The sequence below is a fragment of the Petaurus breviceps genome, unplaced genomic scaffold, assembly GCF_028583685.1.
Source record: "Petaurus breviceps papuanus isolate PSGF00001 unplaced genomic scaffold, PetGlider_PUasm1.0 154, whole genome shotgun sequence".
Lineage (NCBI taxonomy): Eukaryota > Metazoa > Chordata > Mammalia > Diprotodontia > Petauridae > Petaurus > Petaurus breviceps.
In genome coordinates, this window is record NW_027185715.1 from 2084185 (window position 1) to 2104561 (window position 20377).

Genomic DNA, 20377 nt, shown 5'->3' on the forward strand with positions numbered 1-20377 from the left:
TGGGAAGCTAAAAAAGGCAAGAACAGAGTTAAGAGTTCAAGGACTGGAAAAGACTTTGAGAGATCATATAATTCCTACACCTAAATTACTTTAGATAGACTTGATATATCCTGACCCAAGAAATCTTCAGGAAATAAGCCACCCCCCCACACTTTATTTCCTAACCTTCTCATTTTTGTTCCCTACCAATGTCCTGTTGGAAGTTCCCTCTTTGGTCTATCTTTCCCTCCAGCTTCAGCTGAAGCCCTTTCTTTTCGCTTTGTGATGAAGGAATGGGGGGGAGACAAGAAACACCATTTCACCTTTTTAGAGATTGCCTGTTCAGAGCTTTCTGATTCATGGCCATGTCCTTATGTGTTCTATACATAACTTTCCTAGGTCTCTAGGCCCTAGATCTTTTCCTTTTCACTTGAATTTTCTCTAAGATCTCCCTCAGATTTAGATCTCAGATCTTTTAAATCCTGGGGACCATTAACAGAGAAGACATTGGTAGTCTTTCTATTAAATTCAATAAACATTTTACATGCTTAATACATGTAAGGCACTGTGCTAGGTGCTGGGGATAGAAAGATGAAAGTAAAATAATCCTTTCACTCAAGAAATTTACATTCTTGCTTTAGTCAGGGCAGCAATCCAGGTCAAATACCCGCAGAAAGAGCTCAACTAGAAATCTGCCCAGGATGGGCAAGCCCAAATCTTATACAAAAATACCAGTAAGACAGGGGAAAAACCATGGACTAAAAAGGTATTGGGGATTTGGAGGTGAAGAGAGGTAGGGAACAATGAGAGAAAAAGAGGCTGAGGATTGGTGGAATTTATGTATATTGGCCTTATGCTAAAATTCTGTGAAATTAGTGTACCTTTTTGAATCAAAAAAACTCAAGTACTTTTTATGGCTGGGCTACAGAGTGATCCCAATTTCTTTTTCTTCCCCAGTTTCTAAGAGGGATTGAGGCCTCTCCTCTCAGCATGCTGCAAACCTGTGGTCTCTGATACTAACCCCTTTCCCCAATCCTTGTCGTTCAACTGTATCATGTTTGATGTCTTTCTCTTGTTCTCTGTATATCTCTGTGTACTGTATATCAAAACTGCTGCTATGTCTTTTTTTCCACTGTCTTACTCTTGAAGGTATCTAATGATGTATCTAGCAACTTTTTATGCATAGTCTACCCCACTCACTTGGGGTAGTAAGGAGGAAGGTGGTTTCTTCCCTCTCATGTATTTGTCTTTCACACTGAGTGGTATCAATCACTGAGTTGGGGTCACTGGTAAAAGGGTCAAATGGTAAAGATGGAAAAAAGGAAGCTAGAGGCTCATGGCCTTTCTTATTTAAAAACAAAGCCTTAAGTTGAAGAATGTTTTGGCTTTATAACAAGTTACAGAAACACTTTTTTTCCCATAGATTTATTGAGCAGGGATGGCTAGAATTCCTACCCACTAAGGATTCCAGATATTTACCTCTGTCTATCTTTCCTTCTTGTTCTCTGGGCACTGAAAATATGGGTGGCTGAAATCACTATCTTTTCCTTTATTTCTGCCCTTTGTACAGGCCACCCTATACTTTCTGCCCAGAATTCCCAGAGCAACACTGTAGTGATGGAGAAGCAGGGGACTTGATCCCTTCAACCTTTCTTCACAGAGCCTGGCAAATAACTGCTTTCTCTTTTAAAAACAAAAACAAAAAAAAAACAAAAAAACACAGTGGATAGAGAACAGGCAAATGGTAATTGGCATTGTCTGTCTTCTTGAATTTCTCCCAGTGTAACAGGAAATAGGCAGGGAAATTTCTTGCACCTATTTGCAACACCAACCTCAAGGTATGGAGGCATTGAGCTGGACCCTTTTCTCTTTGTTACATATTATGCTGCCTTATGCTCTTACCTCTCCCCTCCACCCCCCTTCTTGGTTTGGGGTTTTCTAGTTGTCAGAAGAATGACTGTGTCTGGATTTATTCCTTCCAAGCTGGGGGCAACAATCTTTCCAAATTTCTATTTTCTGTTTCTTCAGCAAGAATCCTTTTCAAAGAGTACACTTTAAGGAAGAAGGGAGGGGAAATTTTTTAAGGACATAGAGCTGCAAGACTTAATATGCAGGAGCTCCTAGCCACTACCCTCCCTTAACCACCGGGTAAAAGAAAGGGTCAGAATTTTGGTTTGGTATTGGTCTAACCCTTTCTTCCATCCAACTCTGCCCGTGTGCAAGTGGTTTTGTAGATGAGTGCAAGACTGGAGGACTTAGACCCCTGACTAGAAAGAAAACCAGATTTCCTTTTTTCTCTTAAGGGTCATCAAAATAGTCTAGACCCTTGTAAATGAAAATCTTATCTACAGGGCCATTCTACAGTCCCTTCTTCCATTTTTTTTTTGGAGGGGGTAAGGCAAGGTAATTGGGGTTAAGTGACTTGCCCAAGGTCACACAGCTAGTAAGTGTATCAAGTGTCTGAAGTCAAATTTGAACTCGGGTTCTCCTGACTCCAGGACTGACACTCTATTCACTGTGCCACCTAGCTGCCCCTCCTTCCAGCTTTTGAAGGGAGGCTTGGGGAGGAATCCAAGGAAGAAAACAGGGAGGGTGTTTGCCCTATAGACAGGAAAAAAAAATCACTGAGATTTCTTTCTATAGAAAAATATAGACTTATGCTAAGGCATAAGTCCAGGGTAGAAAGGAGAACTAATCTTTCTTAAACAAAAGTCACATCCCTAAAATCTTTCTTAAAGAAAACAACCACATCTCCACCTCTACCAATCACTAGGAGACTGCAGAACTAAATATTTCCCCAAAAACAAATCTACATCCTTGAGGCAAAAGGAAAAAAGGGGGAGAAGTGGAAGAGGAGACCATCCACATCTCTTAGGATTAATAGAATTTACCAGACTCTAATTAGAGTTAAGGGCGGATAAGATAGAATCTAAAAGTACCCGAGAGGTGATGTGGATGGAAATCACACACTGATAAAGAAATAAGGCTCAAGTCTGACCAAACGAAAAACCATTTTAGTAGAGGGACTTCATGCCAATATTGGCTGCCAGGGGGCAGGAGTCCAGTATGTCTTATGTAATAGTGCCATTTAATTACTCTTTTAAGGAGCAGACGAGTTGTGAAGGCATGGTGTGGGGGGGGGGGGAAAGGTGTGCAAATAGGGTTAGTGGAAGAAGGGCTGGGAACGTATCACTCATTCGCTATACACACGCACGCAACAGAAAAAAAAAATCCTTCCATGAAGGCCTCATCCTGCATCCTCCTCCTCCTCCTCCTCCTCCTCGCGTCATCCGTCCCCTCCCTTCCCTAGAGCCTGGGTCACAGCATCGGGCTGGCCCACCCACATCAGCCAAACGTTGCATGTCGGAGTGGAAGAAAACACAACACAAACCCCAGTGTCTATTAACGTACGAGCGGATATCTTTAAAAATAAAACAAAAACGTTAACCTTTCTCCTGCCTGCCTGAGTGTTTTCGGGGGGAAGGTGGGGAGGATGAACCATGGGGGGAGGGGAAGGGCACTTACAGCACTGTCCCTGCCTCGGGGAGGCCCCTCTCCCCTCGGGCTCAGACTGCGGGCTCCGCGCCCTGCACTATCGCCTCAAAGACCGGGCGGGGACGAGAGGCTCAGGCTGCCCACCGCCCAGCCCTCGGCCTGCCCCTCCCCCGCCAACGCGCACGCTCGCTCGGGCCTGCTCCAGGTGAGAAGGATGACGCGTTCGCGTCACGGGAGGTGGTGCAGTACCCGGGCTTCGCGCCGGCGCGTTCCTATCCTCGCTGCCTCCAGACTACCCCCTGCTTCCCTCCCAGCCCGTCCTCCCGTCACGTGACGGCGGTGCAGGTGAGCAGTACTTCCGGAGGCGGGCGCTAGCGTCGCGGCTCCTAGCTCGGCTCAGGCTCGGGCAGGTTCGCAGGGGTCAGGCTATGGCGTCCTCCTCTGCCTCGTCGGCCACCGTACCGGCGGCGGCAGCGGGCCCCGGCCCGGGTTTCGGCTTCGCCTCCAAGACCAAAAAGAAGCATTTCGTGCAGCAGAAGGTGAAGGTGTTCCGGGCCGCTGACCCTCTCGTGGGCGTGTTCCTGTGGGGCGTCGCCCACTCGGTGAGACTCTGCTCCCCTCATCCCTCCCCTCCCCCTTCCGGGCTGTGTCCTGGAGCCTGTCCCCTACCTGGGGCGCTGCCTTCTCCGGGCGCTCCGGGCCTCCCGTCTCTCTACTCTCCCCGCCTCCAGTTCTGCTCTCCCGGGTTGCTGCGAGGAGGGACCCGGGTTGGAGGGCATCGGGGCCGGGCTGGGGAGGGTCGGGGCCGGTGGGCGGGGGCATTCACGCTCCTCTCCCTCCTGCTTTCTAGCCCCGGTCCTTGACCCTGGCTTAGCCCGGGTGAGCTCCAGGTTTCACGAATCCCCTAACCCTCTGTGGGGTCCAGCAGTGGTCCGGAGGTACAGCATGTCAGAAATGCACATCCCACCTCCCCTTTCCAGCCTGCTTTCGAGCTTAGCCCTAACTCTCTTAACAGCTTCCATGGCTGCAGTGGTGGAATTTGGGGGGGCGAAATCAGGGTTTAGCTCAGTGCATGGCATGTAGTAGAAGACTATTAAGTGTTCATAGATCTTGAAGGGAAAGATCATGAAAAATGTTCTCTTTAGGAGAGGACAGCGACATCTGTTATTCCTTATTCTTTAGTATAAGATTTCAGTGAGAAGTAGCGAAGAAAATTAAGTTTTTCTCGAGCATCCCCATTCCCGTATTCCCTAATATCAGAGACTCCCGTTTATGTAAGTGCCAGGGTGGGGAAGAGGAAAGCAGTGTGTCTAGACTTCTTAGATTAACTGTCTTCCTTTGGTGTGGCCTTGGTGAGAGAAGGAACTTCATATTTCAACACTGTCTTTGTCCTGAAGGGTAGAACTAAAATCTCACCCCATATGTTATGTGGGTTTATGATTTGGAAAGGTACTTTGGGTCAGTTAGGCAACCCTGTGGTCTATATCGGCTTCCCAGGTGCTCAGTCTTGGGTTATTGTGATGGTCTGTAAATATCTACAATATTGTAATTGACCCTATTTATGAGGAACCTGTTCTTTATAGTAATATCTCCTCCCATTCCCCTCTACCCTCATACCATAACCTATCCAAGATAAGCTTTAACAGAACATTTTTCTTTTAAGTGTTTGGGTTTTGGAGAAGTCAAAGCACATGCCATATTGCCTTTAGGCTCCTTCCAGGGTACAAGCTTCAGCTCAGTTTTCCTTTCTAGGCTCAGATGAGTTGTCTCTTGAACATATGTCTTGATGATTCAGCTTCTAGCACAGCAGGTGGAAGGGATGGCTTAAATCTTAGGGAATGGCAAGTTATTTTTTCTGGAGGAGTATGTGCTTTCTTTTCCAACTAAATGGGTTGCCACTGCAGTATAAAGGAATTTGATTAGACATCATTCTCTTGGGTGATGTTTGGGAGGGGATGGATGTCAGCCTTGGGAGAGGGAGGAAGGGGAAGAGAAAAGTAAAAAAAAAAAAAATCAAAGGCATCTGCTCCTTTGGAGAGCCTTAGCATAGGACACTGCCCCTCACAATCCCTTCCATATGGTAGACAAGCTACCCATAGATTTTAACACATTATTTGGGGCCTAGAGGAGAATGATGGTGTGGAAGGGTAAACCGCTTTGTCCTTAATAAATATACCCCTAATGATCTTGCACTTCCTGGCTGCCTAGATTTCTTTGGAAATCAGTTGCCTTTTTTTTTTTTTAATTTACAACTTCTGAGATTGAGGGACCTTCTACTAAGAATTAGGTCAGAGCAGTAGGACTAAGGAGAGAAATGTGCAAATGTGTATTTTCATTATGTATAGTCTTCCCCTCAGCCATCCTATTCCATGTTTTTATTCATGGTCTCTATGTTCTGAACACTGGGTTTGTTAGATAGACTGGTCATGCCGTTAGGAATTGCTTATAGTTACTACATCGTTCTCCTTTCCCTCTGCTCTTTTCTTGAGGGCCTTCTTAGCTCCATCTGACTGAAATGATTGCGTTTTGAAAACTGGAACACATATTTATTTGCCTTTGACGTCTTGAGGCTACTGAGTGTTTTCTTTTTCTTTAGAATTTCTCACAGCTCTTAAAATAAACTTGAGAAGCTAAGAGGGTTTGCCTGATAAAATGACTTTGTGTTATAAGCATGAAGTCACATGAAGTGGATTTAGGGAGGGACTTCAGGTAAAATTTGCTTACTTTTGTCCTTAAGCAGTTTGAGAGAATAGAGATTTTGACTCTCAACTCTGTTAGCACACCTTGATTTTTTTAAGGGTTGAGGTTTAAACTGTTGGCTTTCCCCTATCCCAACTCTTTTTTATTATCACTTACTGTCTTTTTATTTGATTTTTCATTAGATCAATGAGCTTAGCCAGGTCCCACCCCCTGTAATGCTCCTTCCAGATGACTTTAAAGCTAGCTCCAAGATCAAAGTCAACAATCACCTCTTCCACAGGTGAGTGAGATCTCTTCCTTTCTCTTTCCTCTTACTTATGTAAGGTGAGAGGGTCTGTCTTTACCTCTCTCATAAGTCAGAAATATTTAAAACTTCAGCCGTAAGGGTTAAACTCTTAGAATAATAGAATCTTAGCATTGGAAGAAATCTGCCTTGTGAGGGTTTACCTGGAGGAAAGGTTTAGCAATATTCTTTTTAACTTGTTCAAGAAGACCAGTAGGAAATGACAGATCATCGGTCTGGTACTTAGAGTCCTTCTTATGTTAACTTAGTTAACAGTGGGCTCACTGCTGATATCAGGGATGACTAACTTACCTGGTCTGTGGTATATGCTACTGTTAAGATGAGTGTTCACCCTTCAACCCACACTCCAGGGAGAACCTGCCTAGTCACTTCAAGTTCAAGGAGTATTGTCCCCAGGTCTTCCGGAACCTTCGAGATCGATTCGGTATTGATGACCAAGACTACCAGGTAAGGAATCCCTACTGGGGTGATGTTGATTTTTTCCTACCCATCAAATGAAAGGAGGGGGGCATGGGTCTTTGACACCAAATTTGGTTCTGAATTTGACATATTCTCTTCTCTCCCTTGGGCTGGGTATTTCTTCTAGTCCTATATATTTTCAGTTGACCATTTTACTTTCTTTTTTAGTGAAAGAGGGATCTGTATCCCTGACACTTGTTGTTTTTCCCAGGTTTCTCTTACCAGAAGTCCCCCAAGTGAGAGCGAAGGCAGTGATGGTCGATTCCTTGTGTCCTATGATCGAACTCTGGTCATCAAAGAGGTTTCTAGTGAGGACATTGCTGACATGCATAGCAACCTTTCCAACTACCATCAGGTTAGACCTTTAAATTTCATGCTAGCATTCCTCCCCACAAATATCTGCATTGCTGTGGCCCCAAAAGACTACTCTATGCCTTTTCCCCTCTATATAGACTACTTTTTTTTTAAACAGACAGAGGTGAACTGTTGGCAGCTAGGTGGCACTGTGGATAGAGAGCACTAGGCCTGGAGTCAGGAAGACTCGTCTTCTTGAGTTCAAATCTGACCTCAGACACATACTAGCTGTGTGACCTTGGGAAGTCACTTAATCCCGTTTACCTCAGTTTCCTCATCTGTAAAATGAGCTGGAGAAGAAAAAAAAGGCAATGACTCTTACTCTTCTCTTATTTCTTTTTCCATATCCTCATCTCAATTTTCTTCACTCAAACCACTCCAGTATCTTTGCAAGGAAATATCAAATGGGGTCACAAAGAGTCAGACATTACTGAGAAATGACTCGATAACAACATAGATTGTCATCACAAAGTATATTTGTTAGTGCCTGGTAGTGGAGAAAAAGAATCGTGGCTCTATTTCCTTTTCTCTGGCAGCTTACCACTTCAGATGCACTGTATTAGACATGGACATAGCATAGTATGAACAGCAGATTAATTTAGGATCAGTCAATAAAACATTAACCTAATACCTGGCAGGGGTAGGAAAATATGGAGGATATAGCCATGGTCATTTGGGGCACAGGATGAGTCCAGGGAAGCAGTCTACTCTCCTGAAATCAATTGAGGCATCAGGAAATGATTGTCACATTCACTTTTTTTTTTTTTTGGCCCATGGAACATGTTCTAGACGTGTCAGAAACACTTTACTCATTTTGGTTCTGTATGCTGCTAATGCAAAACTTGGAAAAGGGAAGAATGAAAAAAATGCTACTTCTAAGGAAGCACTAATGCCTTAATTCTAGAATCAAAAGCATAGGTTCTCTCCTATGTGAATGTTATTTTTGCCCTAAATCAGTCCATTGAGGAGTTTTATTGTTCTAAAGGAAAGTGTTTAGGTTGGATCAAGAGATCTGAGTTATAGATCTCAGTGTCACCAGCCAGGGAAATCTAGCAAATCCCTTTATCACCTGGAAATTTCCAGTTTATTTAGTTGTAATAGAAGAATAACATATTTGATTGGCCCGTATTACAGAATTGTTTGGTAAGGTAAGTGTGAACATTTAAATAAAAGGTATTATACCAATGGAAATGATTGAATTTCAAGAGCAGTAGGAGTGATGAGGGGCATTCTAGGAGGCTTGGTCCCTGTGATTCCCTCCCCTCTGGGCATGGCTAAGTTTCAAGTTAGATTTTTCTCCCCCTTAACCTAGAATCACAGTGTCCAGAGTCCTTCTGCTAAGTATTTCCCAGATGGGTCTGATTCTTCCTCTTCTCTGATTTTTTTTTTCCATATCCTCATCTCAATGCTCCCTGGGGCTTCCATCCTAGTATATAGTCAAGTGCCATGGCAACACGCTTCTCCCCCAGTTCTTGGGGATGTACCGGGTGAGCGTTGACAATGAAGACAGCTACATGCTCGTAATGCGCAACATGTTCAGCCACCGCCTCCCTGTGCACAGGAAGTATGACCTCAAGGTAAGGGTGTGAGGAGTTTAAAGAGAGTCAGGAAGGGGCCTGGAAGAGGAGCCAGAAAGTTCATCCTGTAGAAGAAGCCCGTGTCGGATCGAAGTGGTGAGGCTCGCCAGGGAGCAGCGAGAGGGGGACCGGCTTGGGGAGCAGTGTTTTCAGCGTCATTTCAGCTGCTTCTTGACCATCTCTTTCTGAATCTTTCTTTTTTGTAGGGTTCCTTGGTATCCCGGGAAGCCAGTGATAAGGAAAAGGTGACATTCCTTGTCTTTGAGGGTAGGGGCCGGGGTATATCCTGTCGTGGAAAGGCTATCCATTTCTGCTGATGAGGGAAGAGAAACGGCTTTGGCTGAAGGATTTCCACCAACTACTCTATGTTTATAAACGGTGGAAAAAAAGAGAGAGGAAGTTCTCTGGAAAGGCTTATATCCACTTAAAAAGTAGCTCTTTTTGAATCAGAGCTCAGCTAGAGGGGGCTCCTCCGTGTGGGAAATGTTGGGGTTGGTACAAGAGCAGAGGATGGGATATACTAAATCTGAGGAATTGACTGTCCTCATCCCATGAGTTTTCTCAATCTAAGAGGTAGCTTTTTGTTAAGAGAACAGAGATGGAAGAGTAGGGATGTGGGAAAGATTGGGTTGGAAGCCACAGGCATGAGAATAAATGAGATGTGATCCTGGAGGTAGCAGAAGCCGCAGAGATGAATTGGCAACAATCAGAGCAAGGTACAAACCCTGAGTGACATAATCATATTGTGAATTGATGATGCAGAAACAGTTCAGAACAGTTTGTGTCCATGCCTGGCATATAGTAGGTGATCAATGAATGCTTCTTGTATTTTATTAGTTATGAAGTTATTCTAAGGCTTTGGTCAGGTGTGTGTGTGTAGTTCCAAGCTTTGTGGTACCTTTGGGGGTATGGACCTGGGAGGGTGGCCCAGAAGAGTGAGAAGATGGAGCCCGAGGCTAGGTCAGGGCAGTGTGGAAAGGGCTTTTTTGAGACTGAGTTGGAAAGGATTTACCATAAAACATTGTTTTCTCCATTCCTCTCAGGTTAAAGAATTGCCCACACTGAAGGATATGGACTTTCTTAACAAGAACCAGAAAGTTTATATTGGTGAGGAGGAGAAGAAAGTATTTTTGGAAAAGCTAAAGAGAGATGTGGAGGTGAGATTTGGTGGCGTTGACTCTAAAATGGTGTCCTCTAATCATTCCTCCATAGGGCTGCTATGTCTTCTAGTCCTAATGTAAAAGAGCCTCTCTTCTTTGTTCTGTCTATTTGGTTTTGCTTGGGTTTGGAGGCTTGGGAACTTCCAGATTCTTAGTGGGAGATCTCTCACAGCTCTGGTGGGGAAATGGAATGATAGGTTTGAGCTGTGAAAACAGGACAGCCATCTTTCTGAATTAGGAAGGATCTGACTTGATATAAGGCTGCCGCTGCCATTCATCCTCTTAAGCCTCTGCTTCTTTTCCCTGGAGATAGCCAGAGTCATAGTGGGGTGGAGGGAGTAGAATCCTGTAAGGCAAGAAGTGTTCTGGTATCTCTAACACATTGGTGGGCCTTCAGTTTCTGGTACAGCTAAAGATTATGGACTACAGCCTTCTGTTGGGTATCCATGACATCGTTCGGGGGACAGAACCAGAGGAAGAAGGACCTGGGAGAGAGGAGGAACCAGAAGGGGAGGGGGACTGTGGTATGGCAGGGCCTCCAGCTCTGGTTGGCTCCTGTGGTACCTCCCCTGAGGGCATTGGGGGCTATATCCATGCTCATCGACCCTTAGGCCCTGGAGAGTTTGAGTCTTTCATTGATGTCTATGCCATCCGAAGCGCTGAAGGTGAGTAGGGTATCAGGGATAAGGGCTTTGGAGCTATTCCTAGTGGTCGGGAAAAAAAATTTAAAGAGACACTAAAGGCCAAGAAAAATTAGGAGAGACTGATTATATTACAGAATGGCACCCCTTTGAAGGATGGTCTTACAGAATCTTGGGATAGGAAGGGATCTCAGAGGTCATCCAGTCTAATGAGAAGTCCCTCTATAATATCTGTGAAGCAAGTGGAGATAAGGCACATCTGTACAGATAACTGAAAAAATAGTAAATCAGTTCATGAGTGTTTGGAGTAGGGGTGGGGTGGGGAGTGGAAATCAGGCTTATCCTTGCATTTCACCACATTTCCTTGTCTCTCAGGGGCTCCCCAGAAGGAGGTATATTTCATGGGTCTCATTGACATCCTGACTCAGTATGATGCCAAGAAGAAGGCAGCTCATGCAGCAAAGACTGTCAAGCATGGGGTGAGGATTCCCATTGGGTTTGTATACGCTTCTGGCTCTTATTCCCACTTTTGGGCTCAGAAACAGCTGTTAGGGGAAGAGCCTCAGTTTTCTTTGGGAAGCTTTTGTAATGACCGCGGTGGAGGAGATGGATTAAAGAATTGAATGTGGAAATCAGAGGAAGGATTTGGGGTGAAGGAGCAATCCACTCCTAGATCCACTCTCAACCCTCTCTTTGTTTCTCAATTCTCTCTTTCCACAGGCTGGTGCAGAGATCTCTACTGTCCATCCTGATCAATATGCCAAGCGGTTCCTAGATTTCATCACCAACATCTTTGCCTAGGAGACTGACTGGCACTCTGTGACGCCTCCTTAGACTTGGGTGGGGGAGGAAGGAATGACAGGGCTGTAAGGGGAAGACTGATGGAGTTAGGGGTGTCCTCTTCCTTAGCTAAGTCCAGGTTGCCTCTCCCCATTCCCAGAGTGATGTCCTCCCTGCTTCTTGTCCCAACCACACCACCCCCAGAGTCAGCTTCATTAGGGTTTTACTGAGGACTTTTTTTTTCTCTTCCAAGTGCCTTGATCTTTGTAAAATGTCATGTTATTTTTGTAAAATAGGAGAAGCTGGATTGGTTGTGGGAAGGGGTATCTTTTGACCCTGGCAGGACCATGACTCTGGTTTAGGATGTTGCTGTGACCTGGAAAACTTGAGCCAGGCATGGCTTTAACTTTGCTGTTTAACTTTATTGGAGGCACAGAAGTCTGCTCTTCACTCTTCCAACAGTCCCCCATGTGCCTGGGGCAGATATGGATGCAGCAAAGTGCACAAGGTGGTATAGCCAGTCTTACCTGTTGAAGTGGAGGGGGTTGTGGAAGATGCAGTCAGCAGGCTGGCTTCTCACTGGGTTGGGGGCTTGAGGGATCAGTTGGCTTTGTCAGGGACTTTGGATGGTTCCCTAGCCCTTTCCCCAGTGTCCTGGGCACCTAAGTCTTGAAGTATCCTCACTGTCTAGGCCCGAGTTGGGGTTGTTGTTAGTTGCTGCTGCTGGATACCAGAGCCTCTGTCCCTACCTGGGCCTGGGACCATTTCATCAGGCATTTAGGTGGCTGGTCTGGGAGACTGGTGAAGAAAGATTCTGGAGCTAAAAGCTCACTATATTTAATATTATTTTCTCTTTGTCTAGTTATTTCTGGGTATTGTTCTAGGGGCAGGGGAATTCCTCAACCTGGACTAAACCTGGTTATCTTTGGGGTGAATTGAACTCAGCACCATTCCTTCTTCCTCTCTCCCTTCAGCTTTGTCATCAGCCTGCCCCCATTCATTCTGTCTTGTGCTGCTGTTATATCTCCCAGAAATAGGTGACATTGTCATCCCTATTCCCTACCTCCTGAGAGGAATCAGCCATAACTGCCCCTCCCTGAATCATAGAGGAGTAGTATACTTAACGGGTTTCAAGGGCATCAGAGGAGTATGAACCTAGGGGAATGGGTTATAGACTCACTTCGGAGTTGAGACAGTCACTCCTTCCCAGGTTTCTCCAGTATTGTCCAAGGTTATGGGTCAGTGCAGTACTCCCTGTGTGGCTAAACTGTTCTGTCAGTAAGAGGTAGCCCTATAAATGTTCCCCCACCAGCTCCCTTGCTCCCACTTTTATTCTTCAGAAGGAGGAAACTGAAGAATGTGTGTGTGTGTGTGTGTGTGTGTGTGTGTGTGTGTGTGTGTGTGTGATGCTGTGTGACATCTCTGTCTGCCTCCCTCCAGGGGCCTTGGTTGAATTTACTCCTTCCCCCTATCTTTCCCCTATCCAAATGCAATAAAATTTAGGACACCAGCAACTGCCTTTCTCTAGAAATTGGTTTTCTGACCATGTAGCTGATGCACCAGGGGCAGTATGGGTGTCTTCATTTGTTGCAAATTTTTTTTTAAAGAAAAGAAAAATAATAATCTTGCATATTCCTATTGCTGTCTCAACATAGAAGTAAATTATTAAACCTGAACTGCTCCCTCTTAGTGCTTTGTGTATTTTTGAGGTTCAGTGTGGTTTGGGAGTACCAGATTTGGAATAACTAGACACTGACTGGATGGGAATCCCATATTACAAATTAACTAGTGTATATTTTCAGCCAAAGACAAATAGCTTAATCTCTTCAATTTTACTTCCTTATCTCTGAAATGGGCATAATTTCTTTAATCCTTCATAAGGTTGTTAAAGGGATCGATCAGATATTAAAGTTCTTTGGAAACCCATGCAATAAAAAGTTAGCTGTTATTGAGTGTTGGGGTTCAGAATAAGGAAGATGGGGAGCTGCGAAGTCTATAGAGACAAGACTGTGGTGCCCTAGACCTGGAGACAATGTCTTAAAGGTGGGTTCTGATGATCCATAAAGGAAAATAGAAACTCCGGTGGAAGCAGGGTGGGGGGAAGGAGAAGAAAAGGCCTTGAGTTGATGGAGTTTTTTGTTTTGTTTTTGCCTTAGGAATTTAATAGTTTTAGATTATAACTGAAGGAGAGAGTTAGAAGTATTTCTCAACTATGAGAACTTTGAGGTGCCAGATACTGAACTTGGAGGTTAACCTCCTCTGGGATCTGGGTTTCTTGGAACCCACAGCCCTTCAATAAAATGCATGTGTCCTTTCAGCAGAGAAGCTAAGTAAAAAGCAAATGTTAATATTCCTTCCCCAAGCTTCTTGGGAATAAATCTTTTGGCTGTAAGGGAGAGAGTGGGTGAGGGGAAGGGATACAGCTGGGTCCTGGGAAAGCATGCTGGAGAATGATCAGTCATCTAATCCCAGGGGTGGGAAGAGTGGATTGACAGTGCTCCCCCAGCAGTCCCCTGGGATTTCCAAAATCTTCCTTATTAAATTCTTCTTTGGCTGCTGGGAAAGAAAAGTTTAAAAAAAGAAGGGGGGGGGGGAAGACTTGTAGATGAGGCCCTAGGGTGAACAAAAGGGTATAAGGTTTTAATCTGGAATGCAGCACGGATTTGGATTAGGCTGGGTATTCTGGGAGGAGTATTAGAAGGGCTGAGCAGTAAATGGACTTTGAATCCTCTTTTTCAGGGCACCTCAATCCATTCTATTTCCTCATTTTCCCTTTCTGTTAAAGAATAAGTGTGGGCAAAAATTTGTAACGTCAAAGTTGAACTCTGGCTTTGGTTTTTGGAGATGGATGAGGATTATTGGTGGAGGGGACCTCAACTGGAGAACGATACAGGATTACTTTAAGAGTCAGGTATAACGGGAAAAGTGCTGAACTCAGCATCTGGAGACCTGGACTTAAAGCTGAATGTCGGTGGGAAAGTCTTTTCCCTGGGCAGAACCAGAACAATTTAACATAAAGATTTAGGAATTCTGATCAAAACAATGACCCACCATGATTACTGAGGACTCATGATGAATGCAAATTGAGACAATGTTTTTGAACATGTCTAATATAGGAATTTGTTTTGCTTGATTATACAAGTTTTTAATAGATTTTTTTCCCCTTACTTTCTCAATAAGGGAGAGGGGGAAAGAGGTGGAAGAGGTCATATCTCTTGAAAAAAAGTAAAACTTAGTTTTTTTAAATAAAGTTAAAAAATAGAAAAGTTACTGAAAATGTAAAGTTCTGATCCTTAGTCTTTTTAAGTTTAAAAGAGGAATAATAATTTACCATCTACCTTGAATAATGGATATGAGCAAAGCTCTTTATAAAAACCTTTGGAAGCTATAGAAATGGGGCTGAGGGGTATATTATTATTCTCAATCTATTCCACCTTTCTGCCTGGGTTCCCGTCTGTCATGAACACTAAAAATGGGTACATGATGGGGGAGGGGGGTTTCCCCTCTCCCAACCTCAGGATCATAGACTCAAAAGTTGAAAGGGACCAGCAATCTAATCCAACCCACTCATTTTACCCATGAAGAATTTCGCTTCTAGGGCGGCTACGGGCCCTTGAGTCAGGAGGACCTGCGTTCAAATACAGCCTCAGACACAACACTAGCTGTGCGTCCTTGGGCAAGTCATTTAACCCCAAATGCCCTGCCTTCCCCCCTCCCGAAACAAAACAAACTTTAGCCTCAAAGAAGTCAAACGACCTAGACCAGGTCACACAAAGAGTAGTGGCATATTTTTAATATTCATTCATTATTCCTTCTTTCTCAATTTTCTGCCTGTGGCTCCATGTGCAACGAACACCCTAGAAGTGGGTAAATGGCATAAAGGGGGGGCCCCCTCCGCCCAATATCATAAATCTAGGAGACAGGGCGAGAACGGAGGCAGACAAGTCACAGTGCCTCGCCCTGGGTTAGACAGCTGGGAAATGTCTTGGGTGGGATCTGAACTCAGGCCATCCAGTCTCTTAATCCATCGGCTGGGCCCCGCTGACTCCAAAGAAGCCGAGGTTGCCCGGCCTCCGTCAGCCCCACGGGCGGCCGCGCCGTGGATTGGGGAAGAAAGAGCTGAGGCTGGGAGGGGGCGGAGGTGACGGAGGTGATGGGGAGACACAGGTGAATGGGGGAGGGGGGCTGGCCGGCTTCTCGCCCTCCCCACCAGGCTCGCTCGCGGCTCCTGCCCCCATCGCCGCCCCCCCCGCCCCCTCCTTCTCTCCCCCCTCCCCCGCCCCCAGGAGCATCCCCGAGGAAGCAGGGCTGGGAGGTGCTGGGAGGACGCTTTGGGATTGGAGGTGGGGCCCGAGAGGCGGTGACTGTCGCCTCCGATCTGAGGGAGGGGGCCGCTGCTCTCGGCCCCGCCTCCCTTCCTTGAGGCCCCCCCCTCCCCAGTCCCCCTCCCCTCTTCTTCATCCCTCTCCCTCCTCTCCCACCCCACTCCCCCCCGCCCCGTTGCTAAGGTCCGGACCGTCATTCCAGCAACAGCCTCAGTCATGTGACCGGCGATGGCGGCGCTGACGGGAGGTAGGTGAGCCCGGAGTCCTCCCCTCCCCCCAGCGCCCCCCGGGGGCGGGCTGGCGCCCCTCGGACCCAGCTCCCTCGATCCGGGGGACCCTCGCCCTCGCCCACCCCCTGCGGCCGCCCCCCCGGCGGGCGTCTTGCCTCCTGCCGCGGGGCCGGGGGGAAGGTGCTGCGGGGCCTGCCAGCTGCGGGCTCGGGGAGGGGCCCGGGCGTGTGTGCGCGCGAGCGTGTCCGGGTGTGCGCCCGAGGAATGCGGGCCCGGCCTGCGGGGTCGCGGAGGCTCGGGGCTGCGGCCCCCTCCCGACACCTCCGCTGGCCCCGCCCCAGTCTGGGGGGTGGGAATGGCCCTCTTCAGGTCACGGACCGCCTGGCCCCGCCGACCCCCAGCGGCCTCGGCCGAGCTGGGGGCCGGGGCTGACCTCCGATGTCAGGGGGGCCCCAGTCTGTAGCCGCCCGCGCCGGGGTCAGGGGCTGGGAGGGGGATGTGGGGTAGGATGGAGACACGGGCAAGGGCAGCAGCAGAGAGGGTCAGTGACCCAGCCAGACCCAACTGAACACCAGGCTCAGCCCAGTGGCTGTCTTCCCAGCTGGATGAGAGATGGAGACCTGAGGAAGTTAATATGTGAGGACAAAGGGCATGCCCCAGTTTCTAGGAACTAGCCCCATGTATGAGCATTCTCCCTGCATGACCGTGTATACTGATGGAGAGATGGGATACCTGGTCTTACACTAGTAAGAGTGAACTATGGATATTTTTTGTTGTAGAGTCTGCTGCCACTTTGTCCACATCTTCAACAGCCAGCAAGCAGGAGTGATTAAGGTTAGACCTTAGGGAGGATTTGCAGGCCATGAGGGTAAACAATTTGGGAATCATGGGGAGTAGTGGGAAGAATGGAAGTCTGAGAACTCAGGAAATTCCTGCCTTTATGAGCTGAGGGCAAGGGAGCAGGATAACAGCTAAGTCAATTGACTTAGATCAATTTTTTGAGGCTTTTCTAGTCCTAATCAGTTATTCCTTCCTCCTTTCTCTTCTTACCTTTTCACTGTAGACTGAGGAAAAGTCCCCTGAAGGGCTTAGTGTTAGGGATGAAAAGAGGTTTGAAGTTCCGGTCTCCACAAAGCTTCTTTTGGAAAGGGGATGGAACACTAAGGGTGGGGGAAGAGGAAGGGAGATGTTAGGTGCAATTGACTGGTGGCAAGGGTAGGGGGAGGACAGGTAAGGCAACAGTTTATATTTATAACCCTATTGCCCTCACTTAGTGTTGGGGTCAAAATCCAGCTGAGTGTGGAATTTCCTGGATTCCTCCTGCCATCATCGTCCATGGGCTCTCCAGGTATCAGTCCTCCAAATAACATACAGCTTACCCACCCCCATTCCCACCCCAGGGATCTTGTTTTCAGTGCTTTCAGTAACTTTGACTCTAGAAATCCCAATTCTTCCACTCCCAGGGCTGCTCAGATGCATAGGGCCTCTGAGTTAAGATGTGTCCAGGAAGGTTCCCTCATTTCTCCCCAACTCTGGACAGAGAGATTCACCACCATCACCACTAGGTCAGATATTTCTAGCACATAAGTAGGGTCATACAGGGAGAAAAGGAAAGCCAATTCTGGGTGTGCCAGGCTGGGAGCCTCCCTGCCAGGGCACTTTACTTCACTCTGGACAGGAAAGGAATGTAACTGTAGAAAAAATGGGATAGATTCAGATGTTTGGTTTAAATGGTAATAAATCAATTGGACCTCCCACTCTGAATGAGGACCCTGTAACCCTGATGGGAATCGTGGGAGGGGGCAACAAGGAAGAGATACTGTGCCTTGGGTTTGGGATTGAATGAAAATGAGAAGGTCATTGTACCTTGAAGTAACTTTCCCTACATTGCAATATAATCTTTCATCTTGGGGAATTACCCTGGTCTTTAATGGGAGAACTCTGGGTAGATTGCAGTACAGTGGAAGGGATACTGGACTTTGGAGATTAAAATAAGATAGGCAGTTCTTTGGTGAGAGGTGGTATTGGGTTGGGCTTTGCAGTGGGGTTGATGCTGATCTCAGGTGGAGAGTGGGAATTGAGAGTGGAGGCACTGGTATGTGGAAAATAGACCCTATCCTGAAGCCCTGTCATCCTGGGGCAGTGTCGTTCGTCCTGTCCAGGATGGCGGCCTGTGGGGGCAGCTGCAAGAACAAGGTGACAGTCTCAAAGCCAGTATGGGACTTCCTGAGCAAGGAAACACCAGGGCGGCTGGCTCGGCTTCGAGATGAACACCGGATATCCATCCTCATCGATGGAGAGACATCGGACATCTATGTTCTCCAGCTTGCTCCCCAGGGTCCTCACCCAGCCCCTCCCAATAGCCTCTACCTCGCCAGAAAGGCTCTCAAGGGGCTGCTGAAGGAGGCAGAGAAGGAGCTGAAGAAGGCACAAAGGCAGGGGGAGTTGATGGGCTGCCTGTCCTTGGGGGGTGGGAGTGAGCATCCTGAGCTGCACCGCCCAGGGCCCCCTCCTCTCCGGGCTGCTCCACTGCTGCCCCCAGGGGCCAGAGCCCCCTTACCTCCTCCACCCCCTTTGCCCCCACCTCCTCCGCCCCGCCTTCGAGAGGAGGTGGAAGAGCAGGAGAGCACTTGTCCCATTTGCTTGGGGGAGATCCAGAATGCCAAGACACTGGAAAAGTGCCGACACTCATTCTGTGAAGGCTGCATTACCCGGGCACTGCAGGTGAAGAAGGCCTGCCCCATGTGTGGTCGTTTCTATGGGCAGCTGGTGGGCAACCAGCCCCAGAATGGGCGAATGCTGGTCTCCAAGGATGCCAGCCTCCTGCTGCCTAGCTATGAGAAATATGGAACCATTGTCATCCAGTACGTCTTTCCACCTGGCGTCCAAGGGGTAAGAAGATCACACTCTTTTCCCCCCTTTTGGCCTCTCCCAAGCTAATTCACTGATTTGACTCACCCTTTTCCATCATAAGAATAGGGAAGAGAACTGACCAATGATTTAGGATACTGAATGTGTTTGACTGTGCTATTTTCATACAGTATGACTTTCTGATCATTGTCCAGGGGTGGGGGATGTCCTACAAAGCCAGCTCCCCTTCTTCTTCCCTACCCCCAACACACATAAAAGTCTGTTAAGAATAAGGAAAGGAACTAGTTAACGTTGACATGATGAATCTTTAAGTGTTCATTAGGGCAGGAATTGCTACAGAGGAGAATTATTGGCAAGGGGTGGGGGACAGTTGGTCAGGTGAAGGCTCCTTAGAAAGGGATCCCCAAATCTTAGAGGGCTACAAGCAAAGAGGCATAATTATTTTGTCATACTTATTTGAAAGAGAGAAGCCAGTGGGACAGTATAAGATAGGAACAGAAGTGATGGGTGAGGGCCAAGATGTCATTCTGGGAACCTCATTGCTAGAGAGTAATGCCTAGTTTTTGTAAACTAGGTTTTGGTTTTCACGAGAACGTGAACAATTTGGATAAGAGTTAGAGAAATGCTGAAAGAGATAAATAATAAAGTCCTTGGTAGAAAGTTGGAGACGTTAGAAAGAGAAGGCTAAGAGCTGACTTATGCCTAGTCCTCATTTCTATGTAAGACTAACTCCTCTTTAATCCAACTAAACCAATTAAAAGGAAAATTGTGTCCAGTTGAAGTATAGATGGTTAGAGTTAGAGAGTAGGAAAAACTTTTCAAATATAAGAATTGTTTGTTGGACCAGGGTATCTGCTTCCTTAGAAATCTTCCAGCACATTCCCCTATGTGTGAACTGGGAGTACACCAACAGAGGCATGACCAGGATGACTGATAGTCATCAGCATGGGCCTCTAGGGCATCCATCCACTGACTGCCCCACCACTCCCCCATCCTCCCAGGCCGAGCACCCAAACCCTGGCGTTCGGTATCCTGGCACCACACGGGTGGCCTACCTCCCAGACTGCCCCGAGGGCAACAAGGTGCTGACTCTGTTCCGAAAGGCTTTTGACCAGCGTCTCACCTTCACCATTGGCACTTCCATGACCACGGGGAGACCAAATGTCATCACTTGGAACGACATCCATCACAAGACCAGCTGCACTGGGGGACCCCAGCTGTGCGACACCCCTTCAATCCTCCTCTCTCTCCTTACCCCCACTGTCATTCTGTGGCCCTGGGAACTTTCCCAAATATGTAGTTCTCCAGAGCCTGCCCCTTGGCCCTCTCCCCAGCTATATTCAATTTAGACCTCTTTTGGCTTCACAACATGTTTCCCTTCCCTAATCCCAGATTTCCTCCCCACCCCACCCCCGTTCCTCATCTCCCACCCCCTATTGTATAGTTCTCCGTTTTTTTTCTTTTTAACTTCTCCATGCCTCTTCCACACACACACACACACA

The 20377-nt window shown here is 47.1% G+C and overlaps 3 protein-coding genes across 5 annotated transcripts in view; all 3 read left to right on the top strand.

Annotated features, from left to right (window-relative positions):
* KIF5A (kinesin family member 5A) overlaps positions 1-3994 on the top strand; it is a 32435-nt gene extending 28441 nt beyond the window's left edge. For both annotated transcript variants that reach the window (XM_069080191.1, XM_069080198.1), the window contains exon 29: positions 937-3994. The gene's annotated coding sequence lies outside the window, so the exon portion shown is untranslated. The remainder of the gene's footprint in view (positions 1-936) is intronic.
* Positions 3903-13138, top strand: PIP4K2C (phosphatidylinositol-5-phosphate 4-kinase type 2 gamma). Of its 2 annotated transcripts, XM_069080221.1 has the most exons (11): positions 3948-4076; positions 4325-4412; positions 6357-6454; positions 6829-6925; positions 7149-7292; positions 8722-8868; positions 9075-9113; positions 9912-10025; positions 10426-10693; positions 11045-11148; positions 11390-13138. In XM_069080221.1, the coding sequence occupies exons 3-11, from the start codon at positions 6390-6392 to the stop codon at positions 11468-11470; spliced, it is 1059 nt and encodes a 352-aa protein (XP_068936322.1). In that variant the 5' UTR covers positions 3948-4076; positions 4325-4412; positions 6357-6389; the 3' UTR covers positions 11471-13138. The 2 variants fall into 2 exon arrangements, with proteins under 2 accessions (XP_068936312.1, XP_068936322.1); XM_069080211.1 differs by lacking the exon at positions 4325-4412 and having other exon boundaries at positions 3903-4076.
* Positions 13139-15980: 2842 nt separating this feature from the next.
* DTX3 (deltex E3 ubiquitin ligase 3) lies at positions 15981-20344 on the top strand. The gene is given in 6 exon segments (XM_069080424.1): positions 15981-16021; positions 16784-16838; positions 17279-17352; positions 18148-18896; positions 19877-20113; positions 20116-20344. Coding segments are annotated over 4 exon segments (1059 nt in total). The 5' UTR covers positions 15981-16021; positions 16784-16838; positions 17279-17339; the 3' UTR covers positions 20176-20344.
* The last annotated feature ends 33 nt before the right edge of the window (positions 20345-20377 follow it).